The 12,803-nt window shown below is 34.3% G+C and overlaps 3 protein-coding genes across 5 annotated transcripts; 2 read left to right on the plus strand and 1 right to left on the minus strand.

The window, feature by feature from the left end:
• The first annotated feature begins 395 nt into the window (after nucleotides 1-395).
• LOC105663724 (splicing regulator SDE2) lies at nucleotides 396-1,447 on the plus strand. The gene is made up of 2 exons (XM_012294577.2): nucleotides 396-616; nucleotides 702-1,447. Exons 1-2 carry the CDS (start codon nucleotides 512-514, stop codon nucleotides 1,335-1,337), a joined length of 741 nt encoding a protein of 246 aa, XP_012149967.2. The 5' UTR covers nucleotides 396-511; the 3' UTR covers nucleotides 1,338-1,447.
• Nucleotides 1,448-2,834: 1,387 nt separating this feature from the next.
• LOC100882895 (uncharacterized) lies at nucleotides 2,835-9,443 on the plus strand. The gene is made up of 8 exons (XM_076536594.1): nucleotides 2,835-2,977; nucleotides 3,377-3,748; nucleotides 4,380-5,091; nucleotides 5,697-5,728; nucleotides 7,469-7,647; nucleotides 7,736-8,012; nucleotides 8,380-8,651; nucleotides 8,735-9,443. Exons 1-8 carry the CDS (start codon nucleotides 2,914-2,916, stop codon nucleotides 9,080-9,082), a joined length of 2,256 nt encoding a protein of 751 aa, XP_076392709.1. The 5' UTR covers nucleotides 2,835-2,913; the 3' UTR covers nucleotides 9,083-9,443.
• On the minus strand, nucleotides 9,103-12,565 carry LOC100883008 (uncharacterized). Of its 3 annotated transcripts, none has more exons than XM_076536183.1 (9): nucleotides 12,471-12,565; nucleotides 11,561-12,120; nucleotides 11,303-11,482; nucleotides 11,055-11,222; nucleotides 10,757-10,978; nucleotides 10,405-10,683; nucleotides 10,209-10,331; nucleotides 10,003-10,147; nucleotides 9,103-9,936 (listed from the first exon to the last, which is right to left on the minus strand). In XM_076536183.1, exons 2-9 carry the CDS (start codon nucleotides 12,115-12,117, stop codon nucleotides 9,514-9,516), a joined length of 2,097 nt encoding a protein of 698 aa, XP_076392298.1. In that variant the 5' UTR covers nucleotides 12,118-12,120; nucleotides 12,471-12,565; the 3' UTR covers nucleotides 9,103-9,513. The 3 variants fall into 3 exon arrangements, with proteins under 3 accessions (XP_076392298.1, XP_012149975.2, XP_076392297.1); XM_012294585.2 differs by having other exon boundaries at nucleotides 10,420-10,683; nucleotides 11,303-11,485; XM_076536182.1 differs by having other exon boundaries at nucleotides 11,303-11,485.
• Nucleotides 12,566-12,803: the final 238 nt, after the last annotated feature.

Consider the following 12,803-nt stretch of genomic DNA (forward strand, 5'->3'; position numbering starts at 1 on the left):
AGGAACCATACTACGTCGTCAATGTGCCGAAATATTACATTTTGCATGCGCAGTAGAATTGACATAGGCAGCTCATGTACGTATCGCAATGCTGACACAAAATAATTAATTACTCATTACCCGAACATTATTTATGAACTTTTATGATTGAACCATGTAAATAATGCATTGCTGACCATTCTTCAATCATAAAAGTGCACAAAATATATCCATAAAACGTGTAATTAATTATTCAAAATGACCTCGTGTATACCGCTTGTCACCCTGGGTAGCCTTAGATTATTATTTAATAACTAATTAATTTCATTAAGCGTAACGTCATGATTTTTATCAAACAGACCTAGTTTTAATCATCTAACACATAATAAATAAGAATTTCATCATTTTTCCGTAAGGGGCGTTGTATTCGAATTACGTCGATCGTGTTCACATTCGTTTTATATATACAATCTGTGCGCTGCGTTAACAGTTTGTTACCTGTAAAAACACAAAGGAAAATAACAAAATAAGGATGATAACTGTACAAATAAGTACTGCCTTCGGTGTAAAACAAATATTTACTACAGAAACTGCATTTAAGATTCATGAACTACGTGACCGCTTGAACGACTTGTCAGTAAGTATCGCACCTAACCTTAAAAATATTTTGTTTAATATATTGAAAGACTTATTTAAAAAACCATTTATTTAAATTTTCACAGGAAAATTTTTACTTTGTACATAATGGAAAACTTGCGGATGAAAATGAAGTTTGCTACAATGGCTACGTTTCTATCATACCACGATTATTTGGTGGTAAAGGAGGTTTCGGTTCGATGTTACGAGCCATCGGAGCGCAGATTGAAAAAACAACAAATCGAGAAGCTTGTAGAGATTTAAGCGGCCGTAGACTTCGTGATATTAACGAAGAAAAGCGATTGAAAGCATGGATCGAAAAACAAGGAAACCGAGAAAAAGAAGCAGAAGAACGAAAAAAAAAGAAACTAGAAAGACTCTGTGCAGAACCTAAACATGAATTTAAAGATCAAACTTACGAACGCGAAAGGTCGGTTTTGACAGAAAGGGTTGGAGATGCTGTCGAAGAAGGTTTCAAAGCTGCCACTACTGGAGTAAAAAGAAAACTTGATGAAGATTTTAAACCAAATAAAAAGAGAATATTATTAGACCCGGACATTGATTCTGATGAACTGAATAGTTCCAGTGATAGCGAAGAAGATGAAAGTAAATTAAAAAAAGTAGTTAAGGATATTGAACCTGCATCAAACGATAGTGGACATTCCAGCGACGAAAGTGGAAAGACTGTTAAAAGTAATGAGAATACGCGAGCTAATTCTTAAAATTAAATTAACAATAGATCCGTTGTAAAATGAATTATAATGAATGTTGATTTTAAATTGATTGAAATGTACCAACGAATACATTAAGCTATCTGTAATATATTTTCAAATACAGTGAAATTTTAATTATTTAAACAAGGTCATGTAAGAAAAATTCTTATTTATATCAGTGTATTACTGTGTTATGTTTTATGTTAAACACAAAGTTTAAAATAGTACATGTAAAAATAACTTATATATTTTCAGTACAAAATTGTGCAAATACAAATTTGGTATTTAGAACCTACAGATTTAAAATAATTATATTGTATGCGGTATCTTTTCAAAGTTCTATGTAATAAATTAAATTAATTTCCAGGCAGCTAATTCATTGCTAAGTTTAATACCCATTGCAAATAAAGCAACAGAAACGATAAATGACATAAAAAATTCATTTGTAGATGTTTGGTCGTATTTGCACTGACATATCCACTTGTGAAGTTTTTTTACATATTTGGAACCAACTAAATACAAGTCATCATTCTGTATACATTTATTTTGAATTTGTTTTTGTATCGTGTGCATTAAAACTCCCAAGCAAATATAATAGGAAGACTTGCATGTTTTGTGTGAAACATGCTGAAAATATTAAAATTGTGATAGATGTATGTATATTTCTAAATAATGTTAAAAGTAATTAAATTTCAAATAAATCTTACATTCTTATAATCGCAGTTTTCTTTTATGCGCGATACATCGCTTGGTGTATATAATGACGATGTATCAGCGTCCACAGCCATTCTCAATTTTTCGTTTCAAATATGTACATTTTATTATTACATCGTGATATTTAATTCAGAAATTCATGTGCGAATAAAACAAAAAGTATCTAATACGCTACTGTTTTGTTTAGTACAATATTTTTTTATTTAAAAAATGATAATTTCGTTAAGCAGTTAGAAAATAATAATAAACAAGTTTTAATCAATGCACTGTTATAATATAATTAGTGTAAATGAATCGTCTTCGAAGATCATTTGTTCGAAAACTTACGTAGATAAATATTATTTGTCTTGTACCAATGAAAAATATTCAAGAATTTTAGAAACGTGTGTATTAAAATAATAATTTTACAATGAATCTTGACGTAGCTAACAGGAAAAATGAAAAGGGAATTTTCCTCAATCTCTTTCCCCGATGACTCGAGCATCGTGTACGCTTCATAAATCGATATAAAAAAATGTGCGAACATTAAAATCTGTTCGAAGGGCACGTTGAATATATAAAGATTATTATTCGGTAAAAAATAATGTACGTATAGTTTTAAAGAAAATCGGAGTTATTTAAATGATTAGTTTATTATTCGACAAAATTGTGGCTGGTGGGGAACCAGTTGCCCTTGACTCCGGTCATTATATCAGCGACATCGTCAGTTGGAATCTTACTTTCAGGCGCATCGGTTGTAATTTTAAACTGGCGCCGAAAAATTAATACATATCTAAAATCACGACATATCAAGAAACATCTCAGTGAGGTTTGATACATTTACTTTTCACTACGCTCAGTATTAGTTGCAGCGACAGGTAACTCATGAGAAATGATTAAATCATCCGTTTTATGTGTCTTCTCTCAAGTGTTGATACTTGGTTTGATTATTACTCGTAAGTAAAATTCATTATTTCTACTATATAGCGTTCAAACACGCGCCTGCAAAAAATGTTTACCTTGCACAAACAATTCACATTGTATTTTTTTTTGTCAATTTATTTCATTTATTGCGTTCCTCGCTGCTTTGTTTTGCAATTTTGTTTTCCTCAGAATGTAAAAATTGACAATGACAGATTTAACGATGAAAAATTAGCATTTATTACGGACAGCGCGTAAGCGTGATTGATCAACGTTTCCTTAGATACGATCAAAAGTAATAAGGAAGATTAAAAATACACGGAAAACATCGATTTTATTGGAATTGCATGTTTCCAATGCCACATAATCGACGATGACATGATCCATTCAGTCGGTTATTTTTACATTTTGGAAAAAATAACTTTCTCTTTTAGATGCCGGAGGACAATCGGATTGTGTATCACCTAATGGTGTGGCTGGCAGATGCATTGGAATACGACAGTGTCCACAACTTTTGGCTCTTCTTCAAAGTGTTCCCCTTACGACAGAAACTGCAAATTTTTTAAGACAGTCAGGCTGTGGTTTTGAGGGTAGCGATCCTCTAGTTTGTTGCACAGAGAATCGAAACAATAATTTCGAAACCCTAGAGCGTGATGCAGTGAGCGATCCAAACGCACAGTATAATTTTTCTAACAATCCTTTGTTACCCTCCGATTGTGGCAAAGACCTGTCTTCGAGAATCATAGGTGGAGAACGCACGGATATCGACGAATTTCCTTGGATGACACTCCTAATATACCGTAAACGTAAGAACGTTTTAAAAATCGAATAAAAAGTAGCTATACTTCAGCTACATAACACTTGTGATCAATCGAGCTGAAACCTGATACAATTGCTCATATAGTAAATAAATTTAATCGATACTGTTCTATCATAAATTCAAGCATGAAACAGTATCGTAGTCATTTCCTGATTGTTGTCAAATACAAAGTGCAATTCTCTTGTAGCCTGAATGCGAGACGCGGATGCCACTGAACGCGGCTATCTTAACTAGGGTATCAGTTCACACTTTAATTAACTAGACATGGTTGTAGGAACGAAGAAATGATAGAACTGATCATATAAACGGAAAATTTGATAACTTTTAGTTTGTAAATTTCTAAATCTCTCTGTGGTTTCGCCAGTTCGGTCATTTATCCCGAGTCGAAGTAAATATAAATTAGATTAAATTTGAATCAGATTCGAATAAGCTTCGATTAATCTAATAGAGCTAAATAAGCTTTAGCTAAATAATAAAGCTAAAGTATCATATTTCGGGTTTATCTTCTCTCAAGATACTCATCGAATTTCATTTCGAGTATTCCCCAAACATACGACATAGATATACATATTTCACCAACGAGAGTTTGCTATTTAACGTATAAATCTATTTATTAGCAAATGGACACACTGCGGCTTGCGGCGGAACTCTGATCAACCAACGTTACGTTTTAACGGCAGCTCATTGCGTGAAGGGTAAGGACATACCAAAATCATGGCGCTTGGATAGTGTCCGGTTAGGCGAATACGACACTAACAGCAACCCTGATTGCGTGACGGATGGCGAAGACGGCATGGTCTGTGCCGACGCAGTTGTCAACGTTGGCATCGAGGAGCAAATCAGTCACGAAAAATACGATCCGCTAAGAAGAGATCAAAGATACGATATTGCTCTCCTAAGGTTAAATCGTGACGTTCAGTTTACGAATTATATTAAACCAATATGTCTACCACCTACTGCTTCTATGGGACGGAAACTGTTCGTTGCCGGTTGGGGAAAAACGGAAACTGGATATTCGTCAAACGTCAAACTGAAAGTTTCTGTACCGCTTGTCGACGAAGAACAATGCAAGAATAGATACAACTCGGTACGAGTGCCGCTTGGGTTCGGACAGATTTGTGCAGGTGGTCAGTCAGGTAAAGATTCGTGCACCGGAGATTCTGGAGGTCCTTTGATGACCATGGAAAGACGAAGCGACGGTAACGGTAGGTGGGTCGTTGTCGGTGTCGTCTCCTTCGGTCCATCGCCGTGCGGCATGTTAAACTGGCCCGGTGTTTATACCAAAGTAATCGATTATGTTCCATGGATACTCAGCAAATTGAGAGCTTAGTACTCTCTGACGATTACAAGCTTCAACCTTTATAATATTACCTGCCTTGTTACTTATTATATCTAAATCAAACATTCCTAAACTGACTCGCATGCTGATTTTGGTTAGTTCAACTTTAATATCAATATTATCATATAAAATATGTTGAAATAATAAAACGACAGCTTTTCGTTCAATTCCCGCTTCTTCCTTTTAATGTATATATTACAAATAAGTGAATCGCGAAAAATAACGAACGAAAAAAGGCGAAAAAAATTGGACTAACAAGCAAAATCAGTGTTGAAATTTGAAATAAAATTCAGCGCGTATTTGTAAGTATTAACTTTTTAATTAAGAGAAAAATTTCTAATATGTTATAATATATAACGATTAAACTTTATGTACTTTGTTCTATACTACATTTTTTAGAGTTAAATAAATAGTCTGCATGTACATAAATGGCACACGTGGCACGGAACGCGTTAAATAATGTACATAGAGATTTTAACGTATCCTTGAACCCGTTTGATCGTAACTTTGGTAATATATACAAATTTTGTCGCGGTTCGTATTATCGAGGAAAAAATATGTTATGTGCGTTTAATATGATTAAGCTATTGCGTAGCGTCGATATCGTAGTGAACTTGCATCTCAAAGGCAAGAATTATCGCAAAGTTTATAGAGATAAAATTGTATAAGATTGCACTTTATTACTATACTATAGTTGTATTAATTAGTACGACTGTATTATGTTGTTATTTTGTAAACGAATAAAGTTACCTTTCGACGCTTTATCAATTTGAAAGCTATTAATATTTCCTGATCTTCGATCGAAAACAAATTAATACGTATTCTTAAAATTCAACCGTACTGCAATAAAGAAAAGACTGATAACATGAATTAGTCTTTCCGGTCTTTATTTATTAAACTATATCGGTTCTGTAAACGGATAATACACGTTGAGAAAAGTACACGGAAATATATGACAGTCTCTACCTGGAATCGACGCGACATTACCTGTCACGTGACGTAAAGAAGTTCGACGTCAAAATCGGAAATTCCTAAATCGTCTTGTTAGTAGTATATGACCTCCAATCAACTGACGAGAATACGAATTCTTCGACGTAAAAATCCTTTCACTAACAAAGTATGTATCGCAAAGAAATTGGCAAATAAAATATATGTAGATTACGAGAGGGGAAGAAAAATACGTTGATTTCCTTTTATGGAAATTGTAGTTATCTCGAAACTGCCACTACTTTCCAAGAAAATATTCGACTCAATAAAAATTGTACGAATCACGACAGAACGCCATGCATTCTTCTTATGCAAAAGGAATTTCCCTGGTAACCCCTTCTCCTTCTCACAACTTCTTTTCTTTTTATTTTCCTTTGAATTTGCAATACTTATTGAACTCGCAATCAGTAGAGGGCAGCAGTTAGTACGACGAAGCTTACGCGCAAGATTCCTGTCCGTGGAAGCAACGAGTAAACAATTTTCAAAACTGGTTTATTCGCTTCGCCAATGATTCGAAAAATCACGCGAGTGTAATACCGTTATTTCCTTGAGACAGGAAAAACTAGAAAGCCCCGAGAACGATTTTAAATTTGTTGGAAGAAAAGCGGAATAGAAGGTTGACATTCGGAGCCAGCATGATCCATCACGCGCTATTGTTTCTACTTCTGGTTCTGCACGAGATCAGTGCGCGTGAGTATCATTTCGTAAATAATTCGCGAAACAGATACAACGTTTCAGTAGTTTGTTTCACGGTAAACACTCGTTAGTTACTGTTGCGAGCGTGAAAATTTCGATTTGATATTCTTACTCCTGTCAATCATTGTTAACAATGAACACCGGTGCAATGAACGCCGGTTGCATACGCGCATCTTCGATAACGTTGATCTTCGATTCCTCCGTTGGCAAACGGAGCAATTGCTCCAGGCGGAGTCCCTAGAGGCTTTCGCAATTTGTAAAAATTAAACGAACGAATTTATATTATTTTTTATCTCGATTTGCAAAAGCAATTAATCGCTGAAACTTGAACTCCAACCAACGATAAATGAAAAATGCAGCGATGAGTTTTATAAGTCGAGTCAATTTTTAGATTATGACTAGATTTTTATAAAGTCCGGTTGATTTCTATCTAGTAGTGTGAAAAATTCCATATACATATAAGAAAACTTGCATCTTCTTGATGATATCAACTTTTGCCTCGAGTTCCGCTAACTCCAATGGCAGCTCTGTTCGTGACATTAGCTTAATACTTATCATTAATACGATCACGACACGCTACGCTGAATACCAATGAAACGCAAGATCCTTATGTTATTCCTACTGTCGATAGAAAAAAATGTGCGCGATAGATTGTTTGGCAAAAAAATAATTCTTTTCTTACAGAAAGTCAATGCTACACTCCCCAAAACAAAGTTGGCACTTGTATTAATATACATCAGTGCCAACCATTGATAGAAAGATTGACAAAACAGCAACCAGTGACCAAAGAGTTGCGCGATTATTTGATTAGTTTACAATGCGGCTTCGAAGGTATAAATCCGAAAGTGTGCTGCGAACAACAGGTAAACGTTCGGTGCAACGTGCTTTTAAATTGCCGTATAAAGGGAAATGAATTGAACGGATAATATAACGTACTATTAATCGTTTCAGACATCAACGGGCACATCGAACGTGGGAGCCCAGGCGCCCGATCCTCCAAATGTTGCTAATCACGTGAACTTGCGGTTATTGAACGACGCTTCGTGTGGACCAGTTCCGCAACAAAAAATTGTTGGCGGTAAAAAAACTGGCGTATTCGATTTTCCATGGATGGCGTTACTAAGTTACAGCATTGCGGGAAATAAGCTGGAATTTCGATGCGGCGGATCGTTAATCAACAAACGATACGTGCTCACGGCCGCTCATTGTGTTACCGGTTTAAAGCATGGTAAGTTCGTCGTAACACTTTTGCAACGCTTCGTTTGCAATTTGCGATGCATTTACATTGCACCTATTGTTTATGTCAATCTACGTTTACACAGGGCTGGGGCGTAAGCCGGAATCAGAACGTTTCCTGAAATTCACCCCCGCGTTTTAACAGGCCCCACAATCCATGAATCGATCATCGTAATACTGTATTTTCTATACATAGTATCATATATGTATGAATACCTGTAAGATTTATTTAACTTGATGTATTTCGTGTTTAAAATGTTTCAAGCTTGAAACATTCTAAACTCGAAACATTCCGAGCTTGAAACATACATATAAATGTAAAAATCAACACTGTGTTCACATGATCAGGTTGTTTTCAGATATGAGGTTGGTGGGAGTGCGATTAGGAGAGCACGATTTCAGCACGGAACGTGACTGCGACAAAGAAGCAGACGGTGTCGAGGTGGTCTGCGCTGAAAAGTATCAGGACTTTGGTATAGAAAGCGTTCACTCTCATTCGAGATACTTGCGCGACAAACTGCAAAACGATATTGCTTTGATACGATTGGACAGGGACGCTGATCTTAGACCAGAAAGTGTTCGACCGATTTGTATGCCAATAGGAACAGCCGCTACCTTGACTAAAACAAAAGTAAACACCAATTAATTACTTCCCTACTACATGTTAATGTTTTATCCGTTAAACGTATCGCTCATTTTTGTGATTGACGACAGGTGGTGGTAACGGGTTGGGGCATTACGGGAAAACCAAACCGTAATTATGAGTTGCTGCAAGTACAGTTACCAGTGGTCGATATAAACACGTGTGCAAAAAAATATGAAAAGAGAGTGCAAGTATGGTATAAACAGATGTGTGCCGGTGGCAACGAAGGCAAGGATTCTTGCAATGGAGATAGCGGTGGACCGCTTCAAGCACTGGCAGTATACAATGGCAATGTGACATATGTACAATATGGAATTGTCAGTTTTGGGCAACAAAATTGTGGCACGGCAGGATTTCCCGGTGTTTATACTAAAGTTGTATATTATATGGACTGGATTTTAGATACCATTAGGGAGTAAATTAACATATGTGAACAGAGTTTAAATTATTGATCAAGTTGCATTTATACAGCTAATAACTTAACACGTAATATTTCTTTTACGCGTTCCATGAATTACACTGGAAGCAACATTGTTTACCCGAATATATCCTGTGTTCTACTTTTGAGGTTGTTACTCGCAATAACGGATACGTTACGATTATACATAATTACATATACATACATATTGGTCTCATCTACTATTCAACATGTTTGCCTTGGACCCACTTTTTTATGTAATTACATTAATATGAATTTTAAGTAATTGAATTTCTATTTTTGCTACATGTATAGAATAAAATATAAAACCTTACAGATAATAAATACGACTGTTTTTAAGACTTTCACGGCTATTGCTCCCTTATGATTTACTACAATCAGTAATTATTGCAATTAATAAATGTTTGATACTTATCTCTCTTTGTCATATTCATCGTTTCGAAATGTATTCCCGTCACATTTGCCGCTAAAGGAATGTTGGTTATTATGTAATTCACCATTCTTGTCTTGATCTTCAATTAGCTCAGCAGTCTCGTTTATTGAAACTTTTAGTTGGCCGCGATCTCCTTTTCTTTTGGAAAATAATACTTGAGATTTGGCTGTCGAGTTTTCAGAAATTGACGTGTTCGTATTTGACGATTTCGAGGATTGGCTCGTGGATAATAAAGTTCCCGAATAACTAGTCAATGATCCAGAATCCGGTCTAGATGCGTTTCCGCAATCAACGTATGAATCTGCACTGTTTGAGATGTGCTTTTGTTGCTTCTCTTTTTTGTTTCGCTGCGACATTTTTGAGCTACTCTCTTGCTGCGCTTTCATTAACGACTGATAACTCTATAACATTTTCATAAATAATTCATTCTTTGACATTTATTATGTCTTATTATAAGTTTTATTCACCTGAGAATGACGTTCGAAAAGCGTTGGTATTTGTGTCACACGATCTATCATCATTTCCATCTGCAAACGATGTCTTTCCGCCTGTTCGCGTGCTTCGTCGCGGCGAAGAGAGGTCCGAATGTTAAGATCTCTCTCGTGTTCATGCCTTACGTTTGAAATTTATACATATACTCATGACGTCATACGATATATTCAATGAATCGTACCTTGCTGCTGATCTTAAAGCCCTCCACACTGGATTTCGTCCAATCAAAGATTCTCTGATTTTCATTTCGTGTTCTCTTCGTTTTTCTTCCATTCTTTCTCTTATTTCACGTTCCAATTTTTCTCTGCAACACAAATACGCAAGCGTTTGTTCCTTTTCTATGAAATGTTAACAAAAGATGGTCACTGAAAATATACATGGTCTTATAATACCGTGACACCTGGCATCTTAAAATCGCTGCTAAATTATTTCCCCGTAATGGTAAAAGTGACATCATAGATCTATATCCTTTTAATGGTACTGAAGTATTACTTGATGGTCGCGATGTATTCCTATTGCTTGTATTCTCCTCATAATTTTTCATTGTATTTTGTGAGCGTTTATACGCGGACTTAACGCGCTCTCGTCTCGCCATTGATGGAGGCAACGAGGAAGACTTCATTAATTGTGCAGCCCTTATTTTTTTTTGCAATTGTCTGAATATTATATTAAATATGTTGGTACAACGAACAATTTTGTAACATTAATATACATATGTATTACACAGACCTGTAGTACTCGTCCTCAAGCATACGATCATATATCTCGGTACTAAAAAGATTCTTTGGTACAGGTTTAGCCTTAAATTTTATATTCGTGTTAACGATTCTGTTACGAATATCGGGGCTTGATCTTGCTAAAGATCTCCAAGCTCGACGATCACATTCAAGCTTAAAAGGCCGTACCTGAGACATTAAATTAAAGGCGCTTTCTTCGCGAACTATACGACTCCTAAAACGTAGGTACCCAACAAACGTACACATATTATTATACGTTATTATGTGATGAAATATGAAATAAGACAAACCTTTCCTCCTTTTCAGCTAGTAATTTGTTATAAAGAGGAATTTTGGATGTCAGTGGAATCGATCTTATGCGTCGTTTTCTGTGAATATTCTTTTTATTATTTTCTAGATTTCTATGTTCCATTTCTTTTCCCATCTCGACACGGGTCATATATTTTTCTGCTTCTTCTCTATAAATTTTGTATGCATAAAATTGATGAAAATGATCTTTCACTCCACGATACCATAAATTATTTATGTTTCAAATTACCTTAAAGTAAAACTAAATGGCTTAGGGACAGTGGGGTGCCATTCCTTTGTAGCACTAGCTGGTAAACTTTGTGTTTCTATACTGTCTATGTCACTTTCTATGCTATCGCTGCTATTTAATCTACTCAATGTTCTCCAACTTTTACTAGCTGAATTTATTTCTCTGCTGTTTTTACCTTTGCTACTATAACCAGAAGTAATAACAAAATTACAGTATAAATATCATAAAAAGTATTTATGTTTATTCAGTTACAAATACCTATTTATAAGGAGATCTTGATCTTTTGTAAGTCCATTAAATTTATCAGAAGTGAAAAGTATAGGACTAGAAACTCTGAATTCTTCTAAGGAACATTTTTTGCCATTCAATGTTAAATCATTAATATTATCCTTACTTTTAATTTTTGGTTTTATTTCATTACATTTTGATATTGAAAGATTGGATATATTTATATTCTCATGATCAGTAGATGTATTTTGCAAATTTTCTAGCAATAACTTTTGTTTCCTTCTTAGGTAATCTACCTTTTGTTTAAATTGCTCGTTTGACAAATGATAAACTTGACCATAATCTGGTATGCTTTCTAAAAATTCCAAAAAGTTGTCAAAAATTTCTTTGGAGTTTGAGATCTCGTACTCGTTAAAAAATTGATCATCTTTTGTAAAATTTATTTTACATTTGATGTCAATATTGTCATCTTTATTGCTTTTTATTAATCTAAGGCGTTCATAAGAAGGTGTTGGTTGTCTACTATAAGGATCCACTGGAACTTTCACGCAAGAATTGTAAAATGAATTTCCTCTGTGCTCGGTCATTACCTATTGCAATAGTTGAAATCTTCTTTATTTATGGATTATAAAATTTTTAATTAAAAAAAAATTAAAAAATAAATGCCAATTTTTCTAAGGCTAATTATATATAAAATTATGTTTTAATCTTAATAACATCCTTTTATTGCTATTTTTAAACAATTAAATATAAGAGTGTGCCAAGTCTATAACAATTTAAATCGCTTTAGAAAAGTCGCACATCTATTTTGCTGTTCAAACGAATCAATTTATCTTGCGAAATAAATTATTAAATTTTATATTAATCTTCTAAAAGGTATGAAATTTTAGCTATTATTTCTACTATTATTATTTAAAAATTTACGAGTATTGATACTTACCTTAATTAAGAAATTTATAGTTACAGTTCTGTATTTGTTGATAAGTTAATAGATGAAAAAGTTCAAATATCGACATAAGTATGTATTATAAACGACTAGAAATTACAATTATATTTTATCCATCATCACTTCATCGTGATTATAAAACACAATCATTACGATCATTAAAATTATAATAAAATTATTTATTTTGTGAAATCTTTATCACTACGTGAAGTAACTTCAAGGAAAAATCAATGTATTTAACCTCGTCACTATATTCGTCACCATGGTGAACAAGATGAGACTATTAATTAAAGACATTTTGTATGATTGTTAAATAAAAAAATAGTA

Source organism: Megachile rotundata, chromosome 10, assembly GCF_050947335.1.
Source record: "Megachile rotundata isolate GNS110a chromosome 10, iyMegRotu1, whole genome shotgun sequence".
In the NCBI taxonomy this organism is placed as follows: domain Eukaryota; kingdom Metazoa; phylum Arthropoda; class Insecta; order Hymenoptera; family Megachilidae; genus Megachile; species Megachile rotundata.

Coding starts and splice junctions, on each gene's coding strand:
- LOC105663724 (XM_012294577.2), top strand. CDS start 512: ATGATAACTGTACAAATAAGTACTGCCTTCGGTGTAAAACAAATATTT. Junction 617..701: donor ACCGCTTGAACGACTTGTCA/GTAAGTATCGCA, acceptor AAATTTTCACAG/GAAAATTTTTACTTTGTACA.
- LOC100882895 (XM_076536594.1), top strand. CDS start 2,914: ATGATTAAATCATCCGTTTTATGTGTCTTCTCTCAAGTGTTGATACTT. Junction 5,092..5,696: donor CTCAGCAAATTGAGAGCTTA/GTACTCTCTGAC, acceptor GCTATTGCGTAG/CGTCGATATCGTAGTGAACT. Junction 8,652..8,734: donor CTACCTTGACTAAAACAAAA/GTAAACACCAAT, acceptor GATTGACGACAG/GTGGTGGTAACGGGTTGGGG.
- LOC100883008 (XM_076536182.1), bottom strand. CDS start 12,117: ATGACCGAGCACAGAGGAAATTCATTTTACAATTCTTGCGTGAAAGTT. Junction 11,223..11,302: donor CCATTTAGTTTTACTTTAAG/GTAATTTGAAAC, acceptor CAAAATTTATAG/AGAAGAAGCAGAAAAATATA. Junction 10,979..11,054: donor CTAGCTGAAAAGGAGGAAAG/GTTTGTCTTATT, acceptor CCTACGTTTTAG/GAGTCGTATAGTTCGCGAAG.